Source organism: Natrix helvetica (assembly GCF_964273705.1).
Source record: "Natrix helvetica genome assembly, chromosome: 1".
NCBI lineage: Eukaryota > Metazoa > Chordata > Lepidosauria > Squamata > Natricidae > Natrix > Natrix helvetica.
Genome location: NC_138548.1, coordinates 169,840,072 through 169,858,557, shown reverse-complemented (window position 1 = coordinate 169,858,557; position 18,486 = coordinate 169,840,072). Strand labels below are relative to the sequence as shown.

The window sequence follows — 18,486 nt, the reverse complement described above, 5'->3', positions numbered from 1 at the left end:
TCACTCTCCCCAGGCTCCAGAGGCTTTATAGGAGCTTGGGGAGGGCGAAAAGAGCCTCCCCCGGACACCCTCCGGAGGCTTCAGGGACCGTCCAGAGGCTTCCCTGAAGCCTTCGGAACACTTAAAACGACCCTCCGAGCTCTGGTTTGCTCGGAGGGTCGTTTTAAGTGTTCCGAAGGCTTCAGGGAAGCCTCTGGACGGTCCCTGAAGCCTCCGGGGGGGTGGGGAGGCTCTTTTCGCCATCCCCAGGCTCCTACAAAGCCTCTGGAGCCCGGGGAGGGTGAAAAATGGTTTTTAAAAACGGTGAACTCAGTTGGCCAGCGTGCGCATGCGCGCTGGCCAGCTGACAGGGCAGCGCCTCGCGTGCCCTGACAAATGGCTTCGTGTGCCACCTGTGGCAAATGTGCCATAGGTTCGCCATCACTGGAATTGGGGATGAATTTGTGGAATGACTGTCTTTCTCAAATGTTTCTCACTACTGCCATAAATCAAGATCTGTAATGCCATAAATATTTGACAACAGTAATTCGGTATCCTAGAAAAAATATGATAATATTTTTGTTATCCTTTGGTCCAAAAACTAAAAGCAAATTTAGGAATAAAATTCAGATAATATTAATATGAAAAAGCAAAGTGTAAAATTAAGTTGCAAATTATATACTTTTAAAAGTCAGATAGAATTAAAATGTTTTTACCTCCTTTTTTAAGTGATTAGGTTTATAGTCCTAAGGGAGGGAATTGTATGATTGGGAACTGTACCAAAATCCTCTTCAGCATCCTTGATCACTCCTGCCATTTTCTGATAGCATTTTGTGATTGCGGTACTTTGGTTGAACCTTATTAATTCTGCTTTAATACACAGGATTGTGTTCTCATTTATTGAGTTCTTCTTTTATGCTAATTTCTTTTCTTCATTTTTCAGTACTTTAAGTACTGAAATAGAATCATACATAGTTATATAAATAGGTACTTTATATTACCTGACCTTCAGTATCTCATTTTGTATCAAAAGACTGATTATTAATTTGATTGTTCATAATGTTCTTAGTCCATGCCTGTCTAATGGCATTGTAAAAATAGATGTTACTATATCTGCATATAATCAGAGTTATAAATGTTGGTTTTATACTAAAAAACAGAGAAATAAAAATGAAAGTTCTGTAATTAAAACGGAATATTAAGGATTCTGTTATACCTCACAACCAGTTTCTTATAAAAAAAAAACTAAGATATCTAGGTTATCTTAAATATTCATCACATGTCCCAAAGTTGAAACTATACAGAGAGAGCAATAATACTTTAGTTGATGAATAAAAGTCTACTTGGGTAATATTTCTTTTGTTTGTTTTAAGATGACAGGTTTTAATATGTCGAAGATGATCGTGTTGAACTTTATTATGATTTAATGTTCATTGATTATGCTTTGATACTTACTGTACTGCACATTGATATGTCTCATTAACAGTTTTCAAAACTTTTAAATTAAAACTGGACTTTGCAGTTTACTGGGATACAATTCTAAAAATATTATGAAAGATGATGTTGCTTGTTTTATGAAATCCTGCTATAAAACTTTAAAACCAGAATAGGGTAATTTCAATGCTTTCATTGTATCTATGATAAAGGTTTCTAAGATGAAACGACATCATTTGTCTATCTTTTAAAATCTGATTTCCAAAACAAAACATGTTAGCAATATATATTGGTCTTTTCAGAATAAAAGTGGAATGGTTATTGATGTGAGCAAAGTGTTATTGAATCTTTTTTACAAGATGACTCCCACACCAAAGCTTTAATTCGGCTGTCTAAAGCTTCATGCAGGAAGACTTAATTATCCCATTAATGTTATACATTAACAGTTCTAGCATCAACTATGTTTTATCTCTCGTTAGCATGAAAAATGTTTATTCGTGTCATTACTACTGTCTCTATGTAGCAATTTTCTTATTGCTGGTGGTATAAAAGATTAATAATATGTATGACAGTGACATCATTTCGGGCTCCGAACTTTGGTAAACATAAACCTGCTGCCATAAAACTAAATAGTGAAAGCAGCACAGATGCGTGTCTGAGGATAGCGTCCCTGCTGCCCTAGGAGTCTTTGTTTTCAGACCACCCTGATTAACCCCTACTTTTCATGGTTCATTGATTCATTCACTGATAGATCAAGTTTAAACTAGTGCATATTGGCACATTTGTTACCAGCAGAGGAACAGTTGGCTATTCTCTATAAAAGCACTACTTCGGTTTGGGGAAGAAAGCTACAACAAACTTAAATTAAATGTAGGTTATGATGCTGCCAAAGCTGTACAGTTCGCCTCTATATGTTTGTAGTCAGAGCTGAAACACTTAATATTTAAACATATAAAGTTGTTTATTGAAAGTTGGCCGAATAATCTCATTGGGGAAGAAGAAAATACGTTAGATGATTTTATGAGGTATGCTACCCAGAGTCACCTTTGAGATGGGCAGCTGTAGAAAGCAAATAAGTTAGGAAATGCTCAGAGTATTATGGATACTTTGATAAGGTATTTGCTGTTTTAAAGTCCAGTGCTATCAACCTTAGCTATTATGATTCATCAGTCTAAAAATAAGCCTTGTGTCTGCAAAATCCTTCCTTGGCACTCCCTCCCTTGCCCTCCATTTAGGTTATTAAATGCAATGACTGAAGGAGCTTACACAAGTAATGAAAAGGGCACTCCTCCATTGTCATCTCCATGCACTGATTGTTTTGTTAGGACAGTGGTAGCGAACCTTTTCGGCACTGAGTGCCGAAAAGAGAGCACTTCATGCACACAGGAATGCTTTGTGCGCGTGCTCATCTGGGCCATGACCAGGAAGAGCTGCCCAGGGAGCATGCGTACGCCGGAAAATGAACTTTCAGTTTCTGGTGTGTGCATGCACGCCAGCCAAAACAGTCTTCCGCATGCACTAGCCGGCGTGCATGTTCATGCCAGAAAATGGAAGACCAGCTCTTCTGCTTTCCGGCATTGCCGCGTGCGCAAAGTCCAGCTGATCATCGGATGTGCATGCACACCAGAAACCCAGAAGACAAAACAGGTGATGTTTGGCTCTGTGGCTCTGACATGGCTCTGTGTGCCGCTTCGGGCATGCGTGCCATAGATTCGTCATCATGGTGTTACGACCTGAGTTCCCAAATCTAGAACTCTGTTTCCCTGAAAATAAGACCTCCCCGGATAATAAGTCCATTCGGGCTTTTGAGCCCATGCATTGAAATAAGCCCACCCTGAAAAGATTGCAACACAGCAGCAGCCATGAGGTGACCACGTTCACTGCCTCCTGGACATCAAAAATATTAAGACCTCCCCAAAAATAAGGCCAAGCACTTATTTCGGGGGTCAAAAGAAAATGAGACCCTGTCTTATTTTTGGGGAAACACGGCCACTTCAAGAGATATAACAACCTGCCTAGTGCAGGTCATTCAGATAAATGAGCAAAGTGGAACTCTCGGTGCTTTTCATAGTACTGGAAGAGGCTTAATCAAGTTTGACTGACCAGTTAATGCTTGTCTGAAATGGGAAATTTTAGACTTGCAAACTCTATTTGGATTTATTTTTTTGTTGAATTGGAACAAATGAGAGATTCTTCAGTTGGAGCTAGTCAAATGATCTAGACTTAAAATTCATCATCACTTCAAAAATTTATTCTGAAAAAAAAAATCCCAAAATAAAACAGAACTCCCAGTTCTTCAGAAACAATTCTGTTCCTAATTATACTGAGGTTTTCTCTTTAGAAAATAAACCTTGATGCACCCCAAGCCATATCATCTTTACAAAAACGAGAAGACCAAATATAATCTGTTACAGTGTATAGGCAAAATAATTGAAGAAGCTTACAGGTAGTCCTTGCCCTACAACCATTCATTTAGTGACTGTTTGAACTTACAGTGGCACTGAAAATGTGACTTATGGCAGGTTTTCACACTTAGGACTGTTGCAGCATCCCCATGGCTACGTGATCAAAAATTTGGTTGCTTAGCAACTAGCACGTATTTTTTACAGTTGCAACATCCCCGAGTCATGTAACTACCATTTCTTATTTCCCAACCAGCTTCTGACAAGCAAAATCAATGAGAGAAGCCAGGTTTGTTTAATGACCATATGATTTCCTTAACAGTTGAGAAGGTGGTTGTGCTGTGGCTCCAGAGGTTTCTGGATGAAATGGATTATCTCGATCCCTACCAGTCAGGATTCAGGCCTGGATTTGGGACAGAAACGGCATTGGTCATACTTTTGGATTATCTGTGCAGTGATTGGGGAGGGGGGTTGCGTGTGTTAAGTAAGTAAGCTCCCCGTTAGGAGAGCGAGTGTGCAGAGAAGCGTAATGAGAGTGGTATGGAAGAACACGCACAAACCAGCATACAGGGATACCGAATAGTATAAAATATAGTAGTTTACTATGTGGAAATATAGAGGTATTCAGAGTTCAATTTACAGTCCAAGTCATACATGGTTCAGTCAGTCAGTTGACAATGTTCTCAGTTAAGGAATGATCCTTCGAACACAGTCCAGTATCAAATAATCAGTTTAGGCTAACAGTGGCAAAAACACAGTACCTCACAATACCCCGATCAGTGTCTAACAAACAGAGAGCTAACAGTCATTCTGGCTCCCTCTTATGGCTGCTTGAGGTAACAGCAACCAATCACATTACAGCAGTACTTAAAGCTACAGTACTACTATCCTGGTTTATATATTGCTAACCCAACTGTTAGCTTATATTCCTAACAGTGTGCACATGTGCCCACACCCATAATGTAATGCCCTCCCCCTGCGCATGCACATACCCCCCCACGCATGTATGCAGGCCTCACTGAAGCCTCCAGACTTCTGGGAGGCACGTTGGGCTGTTTTGTGCCCTCCGCATGCTTCAGGAAAGCCTTTGATTCTTTTTTATTAGCCTTATCATTTTAAATGAGGTTTTATATTTTGTAAGCCGCCTTGAGTCGCCATGTGCGAATAGGCAGCAATATAAATTTAATAAATAAATAAACAATTGCAGTGATTTGCTTTTATCATTAACTATGATAAAATGGGGCACAACTCACTGAACAACTGCCTTGCTTAGCAATGGAAATTTTGGGCTTAATTGTAAGCCCGTAAATTGAAAACTACCTGTAATATATTATGGTAAGTATATTAATGATTGAACTAGAATTTCTTAAATTTTTTAGGTTACAGTAGGTTCTCAAGTTAGGATCGTTTTTCATCACATCCATCCAAATTGAAGAAGGGTGCAATGGTGATACTTTTAAACAAAAATTCAAACAAAAGATTAATGAATTGGACACAATTTCAAGTAGTGGCTGTGTTAGATTCGTATTGAGGAGACTGAGGCAGCTGTCAGTTCAACGGATTTATTAACTAGAACAGGCTGACAGGAACGAACAGAACGCGAGCCGTCTGACAGCTATTTATACTAACAGCTGTCAGACGGCGAACCAATAAGAACTTGTCAATTCTCCCGCCGGCTGGAGCGCGCGCCTGGACCAATCAGAGGGCTTCCCTGAACGCCCTCTGCTGGCCAGGCTCAACAGTACTCAACACCCCTTTCCCCCGGATTGCGCATGCGTAATCGTCAAGGTAGCCTGGGCGTCTGCGCACGCGCTGAGAACGCTTAAGCAAAGATGGCGCATTGTCCGAGGTGGAAGGAGTGTCGGCTCCGCCCTTGTGACGAAGCGCCGGAGGAGCGGCTCCGGCAGGCCCAACCCCCTGGAAGGAACTCAACGGAGCAGGTAAGGAACCCAGCACACCGGGGAAGCATTGCACGGACTTGGAGATAGGTTTTTGTGCACGGTCGGGCCGGCAGGCGGCGTTGCTAGGGCCTGGTTGTTTCAGTCCGCTGGTTGTGTTTGCTGGATCTTCTGCCGGTCGCCGCCGCAGCAGGTCTAGATGCCGCCGCCAATATCTCCCATCGTTGAGGAGGACCCTGTAAGAACAGGGCCCTGTTAAAAGGAGGGGAAGAAAAGAGGGGATGAAGGCGGTCCAACGTAGATCTGAGGCGGCGGCCCATTAATAGTTCAGAGGGGGCTTTGCCCGTGGAGGAACAAGGGGTAGTGTGTTGGGAACGGAGGTAGGTGTGGATGCGTTCGGGCCACGGCAGTGCAGACATACGGGCAAAAGCATCCTTTGCGGATCGCACGGCCCGTTCTGCCAGGCTATTGCTGGCAGGGTGGTAAGGCGAGATGGGGGCATGGCGAATGCCTAGGGATGCGAGGAAGGAGAGGAATTCAGAAGAAGAGAATTGGGGCCCGTTATCGGAAACGATAACATCGGGCAGCCCGTGAGTGGTGAAGAGGGCATTAAGGACGCGGATAGTGGCCGCAGAGGTGGTGCTGGTCATAGGGAAGAGCTCAACCCATTTCGACCAGGCATCCACAATGACAAGGAAGGAGTGACCATCAAGAGGACCCATGAAGTCGATATGCAATCGACTCCATGGGGCCATAGGTCGCTCCCATTCCCGGGGTGGAGAGGTAGGAGGGGCAGCTTGCACACGCTGGCAGGCAGAGCAGCCCTGAACGTAGGTGGTGATGTCTGCGTCCATGGACGGCCACCAGACATATCCGCGTCCAAGAGCCTTCATACGGACGATGCCTGGGTGGCCGTCATGGAGGCGAGACAGTACAGCGCTGCATAGCGAAGAAGGAATGACGACGCGGGAGTCCCAGAGAAGGCAATCCTGCATGACGGACAGCTCCAAACGACGGCGGAAGAAGGGCAGGAGGAGGGGGTCTGCAGAGCAGGCCGTCCATCTGCGAGTTACGGCGGCCATAGCGTGGAGGATTACGGGGTCGGAGCGGGACGCCTGAGCTATGTCCGTGACGGACATAGGCAGGGAGAGGTCAGCAATGAGGGAGACCGCGTGCGTTGGAGCCGGGTCTTCAATAGGAAGAGGGAGGGGGGCAGCGGCTCAAGGCGTCTGCATGGGCTATGTGGCCGCCGGGCTTATAAGAAAGGGTGTAGGAATAGGAGGAAAGGAATTCCACCCAGCGTGACATGCGGAGGACAAAATGGGGGGTGGGGTGGGGCGGTCCCCGGCAATGATGCCGAGGAGTGGCTTATGGTCGGTCACGAGAGAGAAGGGCCGTCCATAGAGGTAGTGGTGGAAGCGTTTTACCCCCGCAACGGCAGCCAGCGCCTCCTTATCAAGCTGGCTGTAATTGCGCTCAGCCTTTGATAAGGTGCGGGAGTAAAACGCTATGGGACGTTCAGAGCCATCAGGGAATGCATGGCTAAGGACGGCGCCCACCCCAAAAGGAGAGGCGTCACAGACTAAGGTCAGCGGAAGGGACTCGTCGTATTGGGCGAGGACTGGAGGAGCTGTGAGGGAGCGTTTGACAGCCGCGAGCGCCTGCGCCTCGCAGCTAGTCCAACTCCACGGGGCTGAGGAGTCTAGAAGGCGGTGGAGGGGTTCGGCCAGGGAGGCTTTGTGGGGAATGAAGGAGGCATAGAAATTGAGTAGCCCCAGGAAGACTTGTAGCTCAGCCTTGCTGGTAGGTGGGGGGGCAGCTAAGATGGCTTCCAGTTTGGTAGGGTCGGGGTGGATGCCTTCAGCATCAATGCGGTAGCCTAGAAAGGTTACGGCAGGAACCCCTAGTTGACATTTGGTGGCTTTTAAGTGTAGCCCCGCAGCGCGGAAGCGCTGCAGGACAACGCGCAACGTCTTAACGAGCCCCACTGCGTCGGGGGCTGCAATTAATACATCGTCGAAGTACGGTGTGACCCCGGGAATGGCATGGAGCAGGCGCTCCATTAACCCTTGAAAGATTCCCGGGGCGACACTGACGCCGAACTGCAAGCGGCGGCATTTGAATGCCCCGCGGTGGGTAACTATTGTCTGCACAAGCGCGGTGGGCTCGTCCACGGGCAGTTGCTGATACGCCTGCGCAAGATCTAGCTTGGCGAAAATGCGCCCATTGCCTAGTGAATGCAGTACATGCTGCACCACGGGCACAGGGTAGGGGTGCGCTTGCAAGGCCTTGTTCAAAGTTGACTTAAAGTCCGCGCAGATCCTTATGGATCCGTCGGACTTTAAGGGCACAACTATTGGCGTCTCCCATGGGGAGAAATCCACAGGTTCCAGGATGCCCTGGCTGAGGAGCTTATCAAGCTCCGCGTCCACCTTGGCTTTAAGAGCCAGCGGCAGGCGGCGGGCTTTTAGGCGGATGGGTGCGATGGAGGGGTCGAGGTTAAGAGAAATGGGGGAGCCGGTGTAGCAGCCGAGGGAGGGATCGAAGACATCAGCAAATTCGGTAAGGAGGGAAGAAAGAGAAGTAGAGGTGGGAAGAGGAGAGGGTAGGAGAGAGTGTACCCCAGCGATGGAGAGTCCTAGCGCCCTAAACCAATCCAACCCTAACAATGAGGATAGAGGGTTTTTTACAATTAGGAGGGGTAGAATGGCATTTCGGGAGCCGTAGGTTATGTTAAACGTGCCACATCCTAGTAAGTCAATGGGGTTCCCCTGATAGTCACGGAGGCGACAGTCTGGGGAAGCAAGGGAGGTGCGCCGGACTGCTGGCAGCAAGGAGTGGAAGGTGTCCCAGGACATGATGGATCCAGCTGATCCCGTGTCCACCTCCATTGAGGTAGGCACTCACTCGATGAAAATGGGGAGATGCAGCTTACCTCGGCCCTCCGCAGAGGAAGAGGCCGAGTCAACCAGCCATTCTGGGAACGCTGCGGTGGGGTCGCCAACGCTGAGGGAGTTTTGGCGACGGGTAGGCAAATGGGCTGGAGCACGGGGCGGCTGAGGAGGTTGCTGTGGAGAACGACGGTCAGGAGGCGCGGAGCGGCACATGGCGGCCAGGTGTCCCTTCCTGCCGCATTGGTGGCAGAGAGCGGCATTGGGAGCGGAGGTGGCGGCCGCCACAGCTGAGGCAAGGACGTCCATCCCTGGTAGACAGCGACTGCAGGCGGTCGATGGTCTGATCGACCTCGGTGCGGAACGAGGAGGCAGTAGAAGGAGCATAGGTGGCAGGGGTTGCTGCGTATGGTGAAGGCGGCACGTAGGCAGCTGAGGTGGCTGAAATCCGGGGTGGATTGATCAGCCATTTCGTAGGCTCTGGCATCGTCTACCGCAATCTTCAAGGTGAGCTCGGGTCGAGCCAAAATGCGGCGATGTAGCTTGATGTCGCAGAGCCCATAAATGAATTGTTCGAGCAGCGCCTCTTCGAGGTCGCTGAATTCGCAAAGGCTCGCCTCTGCGCGGAGTGCAGCAACATATTGGGCGATCGTCTGGCCCTCCTTCTGTATACAGCGATGGAAATATTGCTGCCGGGCAAAGCGAGATGGCGCGGGCTCGTAATGATGTTTGAGGCGAAGCATCAGTTCATCCCATGGCAGTGAGTGGGCAGGTTCAGGTGCAGCAAGGGCCCGTGCCATGGCGAACATCTCCGGCCCGCAGTAATTTAGGAAGATGCCGCGTTTACGCTCTTGTGAGAGGCTGATAAGGTCATGGGCTATAAGGAAGCACTCGAAGCATTCGAGGAACGCTTCCCAAGCCTCAGCCTCTGGTCGGAACGGCGAGAAAGCGGCGTTAGTGGCCATTGGAGGCACTACGTATGGGTCCGTGTCGCCCGTCCTTGTCGCCAGTGTTAGATTCGTATTGAGGAGACTGAGGCAGCTGTCAGTTCAACGGATTTATTAACTAGAACAGGCTGACAGGAACGAACAGAACGCGAGCCGTCTGACAGCTATTTATACTAACAGCTGTCAGACGGCGAACCAATAAGAACTTGTCAATTCTCCCGCCGGCTGGAGCGCGCGCCTGGACCAATCAGAGGGCTTCCCTGAACGCCCTCTGCTGGCCAGGCTCAACAGTACTCAACAGGCTGGACAAAAAACAGTATAGAATTCAAGTTAAATAGCAGGGAAAGCATCTAGATATGCTGCATTACTTTCAGTACCGGATTTAATTTCTTTGTCATATCACTTCCTCTCATAATTCTAAGGCTACAGTTTCTTATACATCTATAACTTGTCCTGGCAATTAATAAAAGTGAATTATGAACTTTGGATTACATAAACACTGTGGTATATACTGGATAGTTCAGTGCACTTAGCAGTGTATCTTTTCAGAGAAATGCTTGGAGAAGAACAGGTAGCCAGAACGCAACAACATTTGTGTATAGAAGAATAAACTGTGCCAATTACATGCCCTTGACACAATCTTTCCCTGTATAGACTTCTAGATATGTATGAACCGTCACTCCTAGATGTTCCCAGCTAGCACAGCAGGCCGTGACAATCCGGGGCAGGTCTGCACAATTGGAAGGCATGGTAGCTGAGAAAGATTGCTTTCTCAGAACTTATTGTACATGAATCAACAATTTCAACATTTAAAAAATGTGAATATGAACATGTCTATTCTTCTTGGGCAGCTTTTTTTTTTCATGACTCCCAATTTTACTTTGGTTGAACTGTAATAGTCCTGTATTATTAAAATTATAGTACAAAAGAGAAGAAATTGTTTCATTGCAGCTTCTTTGTTTACTTCTGTGGTGTTTTTTTTTCCCTGGGTTAGGATGGTTCAATTGGAAAGTCAACTTTTATACTGCAGAAGAAATGTCCTTTTGCTTTTGTGAAATCCCACCAGAAATAAATATGAATAGAATTTGTGATGAATGGAATTAGTTTTGAGATAAAAGATAATTAATAGTTTATTTTTAAAAAACGAAATAGGAAAATAATCTCAAATTTTATTTCAAATATGAATGAAATTGGTTTGATTTTTGCATATCCTTTTGTTTTGTGCCCTTTTTTAAACTTTTAATCAAGGGCAGATTTCTTTTGCACCTGCTCCTTCTGTGTGGCATGATACATAATCTGCAAATCCTGAAAATTGTAGTATCAAATCTCTACACCAACTGTGAAGGAGTACTATTATCAAATCCTTGCTGAGAGGCACTTCCTCTTATTCTCCCAGGAGACAATTCTCTTCTCAATATATCACTCTCCCTCTTTCAGGTTTGAACTGTGACCTAAAATCTTTTTTTTATTATAGCTGCATAATGCTCTTGATGGTGACTCACTTAAAGTAGGTATTGTCAGCTACAAACCCACAAGTGGGTCAGTGCTCTAGTTGTAGCAGGATTATATTGGAGTTGGATATAAGTAATGAGCATGCTGGCTCCCTCCCCCTGCCATGGTTATGAAAAACTCTGAAAGCTGTGTGGTTGCAAAAATGCATAAATATCTGCCTGTTATCCATGAAACTATACTACTGTTACCAACTGTGCTGTGACATTTGTTTGATTTTAGGGTTTCCAAATCGGCCAAAGTCATTAAAAGTATTTATCAATCCAACTAGCCATAAAAAAGAAGCTACTCGGATTTATTATGAGCAAGTTGCTCCCCTCTTCAAACTGGCTGACATCATGACTGACGTTACTGGTAAGATGCTTTAGAGACTTCGGTTTAATCCATTAGTACATTGCATGTCTCACTAATACTGGAGATATTTGTGTTTCAGTGGACAGGCTGTGACAAAGTATGTCCTACTGAATTTTCTAGGGCTTACGGTATTTTGGGAGAGGAAATGATAATACCAATAGTAGGAAAGCAGCCTGTCAATCCAGAGGTACAAGTTCGTCCCCCTATTGAACAGAGCACATTGCTTATCAGAGATGGGGCTGGTGTTTTATGGAAGTCCCTTTGCTAATTTTGTTTTAAATATTTTCATTTTGGAAATACGATGTTGGCTTTCAATATTTATTGAATATTAGACAAGCCATGTTCCTTTGGGTCATCAGAGATATTTCCTTACATAAACAGAGAAGCAGAGTGACCACAGGTGGGTAAAAAAGCAGCGGGAGTGGAAGCAATTTCTGACTTCCTGCCAGCTTCCCCATTGAAGTATCATGTAGGAAGCTGGCAGACAGCATTGGAAATCTTCCCTTCCTGCCTCCCTCTGGGGGCAGTTGGGTGGATGGCATACATTGGGAATGGTGTGAAGGGATTCCTTTCTCCCTCTTCCTCCCTCCCTTCCCTTCTCATCAGGAAGGTAAGTGGCTGTAGTCAGCGGTGGGATTCACTAACCTTCCCTACAAATGTGAGTGCATGTGTGCGCAGTGCTCACGCATTACATCAGGGTGGATGGGCAGAGCCTCCTACAGCCACCGCTACTGGTTTGCTCGAACCGGAGAGAACCGGCTGAATACCACCTCTGGCTGTAGTTGGATGGGGAGGAAGTGAGGGATTGTGTGAGGGGCTGGGAAATTGTTGTGGAACGTTGAAAATGATCATGTGACTAAAGCAGCAGCACTAAAGCAGCCACGTGTCTAAATTTCATTCATTTGGGGGTCACGGGTCCTAGGTTTTGGACACATTCTGTAAGTTAGTCCCTTTGAGATACCTTGGTTCAAAAATGGTGTGTCTCATGTTACAGCTGATTTAATCTATTGTAGTGGATAAAATTACTAGTTTTAAAGTAGAAGTGAATTAATTTTTTTAAACTGAGATGTTCACATTAAATATATGCCATATATTAAAATTCGGTGATATGTAATAATAATTCAAGGAATACTGCTGAGTTTATTGGCTAGCACTCCTCCAGGAGAATTCAACAAATTACAAGGACTTCAGGTTTATTGAACTAGTTATTTTTGCAACTGTATAATTTGATAATCATACATTGACAATCACACAGGAATATATTCTTCCAAAAAATAAACAGAAAAGTGGACTACTTAAACATAATTTAAAATAATTCTTTTTCACATATTTGAGTGCATTATACAATAAAAATATGTTAACTAGAATACAATAATTATTATTTTTGTAGTTCTAGGGTTAACTAGATTATAATAAATGTTGGTTTAGAACTTTGTAAAGCATGCAACCATGGAAATAACTCAATTCTGACGCTTTGTAGTCCAGGCAGTTTAGCTTTGGCAGACTTGATTACTTTTACTTCCTGGAGCTTCCCCTAGGATGAGTCATAATTAAAATTAACAATATTTCCTGCTTCATATGCAAAAACAAAGCAGGGAGTTGAAAAAAGAACAAATACTTCAAATCATCTTATTGCACTACTAAAATGGACTTGTATTTTAAAGTGCAACAAAGCATCATGTTCCAGCATATTCTATCTTATTGCAGTCAAAAATTCTTTGCTTTGTATTGCTTCCTATTTCTTCTCTTTGATTCAGCAAGAGAAAAGGATGTATGCCTTTGTTATATTAATTATTCAGTAGTCAATAGATTGGAGTGTATCATCCAGTCTACTATATCCATTAAGTTCTGTTATCTAGGCAACTAAGCCAGTTTGATGTCATAGTTAGGCACTAGGTTAGAATGGGTGAGTGACCTTGGACCAATCTCTCTCTCTGGGCTCCTGGAAACAAGCAATGGCAAAAATCTTGCCAAGATCACTGCAGGGACTAGTCAAGGCAGTTGCCAGGAATCAACACTTATTTGATGGTGCATACATACAGGTAATTGGAAGGTTGGGGCTGAGCTATGAATATATCTTCTCAATGTTTATGTATCCCAGTGATACATAAAATCACTGTATTGTTATTTCAATGTTCTATCAATTCAGCTCCTCAAGTTTGAAGTATGCAGAGACAATGTGCTGCTTCTGGGATTTGCACAGTATTACTCTGACCTTTAAGGTTTGGATATGGTGTGACACATGCATAATTTAATTGATGTTATTTTATACAGTAATTTGTTTCCTAACCCTTAAGAACATTTTTACTTACTATAATGAATTAGGTGAGCTATAAAAATAAATAATATTCAATTATTAAATTTATTAAAGTATAGCAACTAAAAATATTAAAGCCCATTAACGTTGGGATTTTACAGTGGTGCATCATTTATCCAGTGAATTTAAGCATCTACAAAAGCCCTGGAACCGATGGAACATACTACACCAAAGACAGCTAAGCATGAAATATTAATGTAATCGTGGATATAGTAATGTACATTGCTACACACACAAAAAATTCATCTGGAATTGTCGTATCAGTCACCAGAAACCTTTGATGAGTGGATACAGCTGGGCTGCCTCTTCTGGCAACCATGGCCCAGAAAATTGTACATGTGGTGATAATACTTTATACCATCTGCATTATGCCACTTTATTCTTTATTTGCTGGTGTTTATTGTACTGCACATAATAGCAACCAACAGCAGCAATATACTTTTAAAAATTCATTTCCTCTGAGGCCACAGATTCTGATGTGTATGTGATCCCTCAGCTTCTTAGGTTATATTATTTTGTTATTAGGTTCCCAGCTTTATTCTTTCCATATTTGTTCAAATTGAGGCAAAGATTTATTTTATATGCTAATAACTAAGATAATGGGATTATATGTAATAAAACTGTTTCTATTTTTTCTTGTTATAAAAGAACAAAAAAGGTCCACAAACAAGAGGCAGGTGCAAAAAGTTGTATTTATCATGGAAGCTTTTAATGTCTTAGGATTCTTTTAATTTAGATATATGTTTTCTAATATATTACAGGAGTTAAATTGAACTCATTATCTGAGAAAGTTTGTCAGTTCAAATTTTCAACATTTCAGTAAGAAAATTCTAATTTTGGAAGAAGTAGTTGGAAGAAACCACCCGATGACTGACCTAGATTGGATCTTCTAAGACTTATCTACCTTTAAGAAGTTCAATACTGTTTAAATGGGCATTAATTGTTTTAGTTTTACAATGAATTATGGTCTTTCTTTTTACATAGTTACTAAATATGAAGGTCATGCTGTTACACTGCTCAAGGAATGTGATCTAAATTCTTTCCATGGGTAAGAATTTTTTAAAAACCTTCGTCTTCTTACTGTAAGGATGCTGTTACTTTGAGCAAAAGGCTAAAGAACAAGCTATTTCGCTCTCATCAGCTAGCAATACCCTTGCTGGGATTTGAACCTGGGCTGTTTTTACATATTACGCAGTTAAAACAGCTCAAGTTTGAATCCCAGTATGTAATTTGTGGAATGTGTGCATTTGTCTCTTTGCTTATACCCTGTTCAAATTACGCAGACTCTGTGTGTCTCATAAAATTATACTACCATAGAACAATTTAGTAAAGTGTAATAAAACCTAAATTTAAAAGAACATGCAAGAAAGACATCTCTCACCCTAAAGGCTTGAAGGAAAACACAATTTTTATAGCTTTCCTGATAATTTGGAAGTATGGGGACCAGATAAGTTGTTCCAAAGAGTCAGGGCTCCCACAGAGTTTGCCTGCTTTGGCCTGTCATCCTCTTGACATTCCTAGGGGAGAAGCCACAGAGCATGCCTTCCTGGGCTAATCACACGGGACAGAAACATTTCATTCAGAATGGACTTTTCATAGATATTGTGGATTCAGCCTCTATAGGGCTTCATCAAAAACAATCAGCCTTCAGAATTTTGGACCTGGGTTATAAGTGCCTTTTGGAAGGTCCATCATAACTTGGATTGGTTGCTAAGACACTAGTTGTAAGTCAAGGACTACCTATATTGGTAGTCTTCAGAAGCCGCCCCAGGTAATGCAATCTTGAAATCCTGAGGGACTTGTTGTTAGGGCCTTATCCTCCTCTAACAAAGACTGCAATTGATGTAGCCATTGAAGCCTGGCAAAGAATCTATCCAGTAGTCAGATAAGAGCTACGAATGTGGGAGACCCTTAAGCTGTTGCTCTGCATGTTGAGGGAGAAAGCAATCCTATCTAGGATTAGCATCAGAGCTACTAAGGAGTTGGGGTCATCTTAGCCATCCTTCTCCATTAGAATGATGCCCACCTTAAACAGAGGCACTAGATGACATTCTGCATTCTGCCTTAACTTGGCTTTTAAGAGCAGAAGTTCTCCCAAAGTAATTTATAGTAATAAAATGCAATGTTAAAAGCACATGCAATAATAACAGTGGGCTCACATGAATGTCCCCATGTAGTCACTATTATAAGTCATAATTGGTTAGAAACCAATTTTTGATACAGAAGTTCTAGTATGCAAAAAGAATTACATCAAATATTCTCCTGAGAAGAATTACAAAGTCTTTTGAACAACGTATTAGAGCAGCAGTCCCCAACCTTTGCGGCTTGGCAGCCTGGCTGAGGGGGGCAACTGGACTGTGTGAGTGGGAGACCAGTGTGCATGCAGCCCTTGCATGAGTGGTGGGCCGGCGTGAGTGGCGGGCTGCTGCGCATGTACATGAGTGTGTATGGGCATGCTCCAGCTAGCTACTCATGCAGCCCAATTCCGAATAGGCCACAGCCTGGTAGTGGACACCTATATTAGAACTTAGTTCACAAAAAAATGCAGCAAGTGTCTGCAGAAGTGAAAGGCGGACATAATCTGACTCCTTCTCATTTATATTATCATCTGCTTAGATCTGCAAATGTTTTCAGTAGTGTGCCATACAGTTTGCATGCCCTTTTGGCAAATTATGAAAAGGAAAATTGTTCCAGAAATAAAAGAGGCCAGAAAGTTATCTTACTAAAAATATATCTTATTTGACATATTGTCTAAGGCATTTCATCTGATAGAATTCATGCTTTTTTTTACAAATATTTAATAATGATGAGTTTTTGAAAAATTAATTAGCTACAAACGAGATGGATTTTTAATTACAATGAGAATGATATTTTATATAATTCATTATTAGGATGCAATGCAGATTGATGGTGGGAAAAAATGGGAAAAAGGATTGCAAAGGAGGAAACAGTTATTCTTTTTAAAAGAAAAAGGTGGAAGTTATTTTCTCTGTAGAGATAAACATTAAACCTGGCTAATAAGCTATCTGGAAAAGATAATAAATTTCTAATAATATCTAAAGCTTGACTCTAAATTGTCTTACGTGTATTATTTAATTATTTTGTAGGGTGGTTTGTGTTGGTGGAGATGGCACTGTCAGTGAGATTGCTCATGGTCTTTTGGTTAGAGCCCAGATGGATGCTGGAAAGAACTGTGACAATGCACTTGTACCAGTCAAATCACAACTTCCACTTGGGATAATACCAGCAGGTGAGAGTACATGCATTGTTAATATGAAGAAGGTTGCATGAATAAGAATCTCTACTAGATTTTATAATAGATATCATTATTTTTTAAAAATACGTATTGTTTTGCTGTTATTGTTGTACCCTTTGCTTATGATGAACCCATGATACATGTTTTATCTTGTTAATCCAGTAGTCTTTAGCTGCGGGAATCATTTTCTTTGTCATTCTCACACATTTAATTATTGTTCCTATAAAATCAGTCCTTGCCTTTAATTTAAGAACCATTTATGGAAGTACTGTATAGCAAATGGACTGGTCCCTATGTCGTTTAATGAACAATGCTGAAAAGATAGCAAACCTGAATCATCTTGGTTAATTGTTGAGAGATCTATGTGCATAGAGATGATAACGGAGTGAGAAGGTCCCTCTGTAGCCTAATCTATCATTAGGGATCAGATAATTCATATCACTCATCAAATATAACAGTTATTTAGAGTCAATGTTTATGTGCTACTTCATCCGTTCAAAAGGAAAATGTTAACACAAAGGGAAGAATGCCATTCTTTCTTCCTTTTCCCTACATGTCACCAGATCTTCTCTGAAAGACTAAAGCTCTCTGGAGTAGATTATGATGAAAAGAAAACAGTGTTCCTGGAAATGATACACGTCTTTCTCTGTTTTGTGCACTTCCAGATGATAAATAATGGTATTTTCTGAGTAGGAATAAAGTGGTTGGTAGGTGAGAAACATGGAATTATGTAAATTATAAGAAAGAAAGAAAGTGACTGATCAAACACCCTGATTGTAGCTGGTAGAAAATTGGTCTAGCTAGCTGCTAGAACGAGATGGCGTTTTTCCAGCATTTTACTCTCTGTTCTTTAATGTTTTTTTAGTTACTGGTATTTTAAGTAGAGGTGTATCAGGAGTGAGTGAGAAATTTTGTGTCATTTTAGATCTGTCACAGAAATAAAAGCTCTCTCTCACTTTTGTCAGGCTAGAAGGAGGTAGAATTTTAAAAGTTTGTTGCACATAGTACATGTCTTAATTTTTAAGTTTGTTTTAAATTTAGTGAAGGTATAATATATCGGCCGTAGTCTTATAGTCCAAAGACTATAAAGTAGGGTTTTTTCCCTATTGAAAATTGTTTGGAATAGAAATAGAAAATGGGAATTGGGAATGGAATGGAATTCCTTATTGTCACTTTAAATGTAGACTAATAGCATACATTAAAATGAAATTTTGTTGCATTCAGCTCTCAAAAGATAACCATTATGCATATACCTACATACACACACATATATGACACAGAGAAACAACACAGTCTAGTTCAGATGTATACATATACATGGCAAAAAAAAAAAAAGAATCTTGGGAGGTTACAGGATCTAGTAGTCCTGGTAGAGATACTTTGAAACCTCCTCCCACAGGCAAACAACAGAAACAGACCTTGAAGTGGGTGTTTGGGGTCTGTAACAATACTTCTAGCTCTTATACCATGGTGCTTATAAGCAGTATCTTGACTAATGG

The 18,486-nt window shown here is 42.5% G+C and overlaps 1 protein-coding gene across 2 annotated transcripts in view; it reads left to right on the top strand.

Moving 5' to 3' along the window:
* Positions 1 to 18,486, top strand: part of CERKL (CERK like autophagy regulator) — a 44,520-nt gene that overhangs the window by 13,189 nt on the left and 12,845 nt on the right. For both annotated transcript variants that reach the window (XM_081938336.1, XM_081938337.1), the window contains exons 3-5: positions 11,283 to 11,414; positions 14,716 to 14,779; positions 16,839 to 16,981. In XM_081938336.1, the coding sequence (XP_081794462.1) occupies positions 11,283 to 11,414; positions 14,716 to 14,779; positions 16,839 to 16,981 (339 nt within the window). The remainder of the gene's footprint in view (positions 1 to 11,282; positions 11,415 to 14,715; positions 14,780 to 16,838; positions 16,982 to 18,486) is intronic.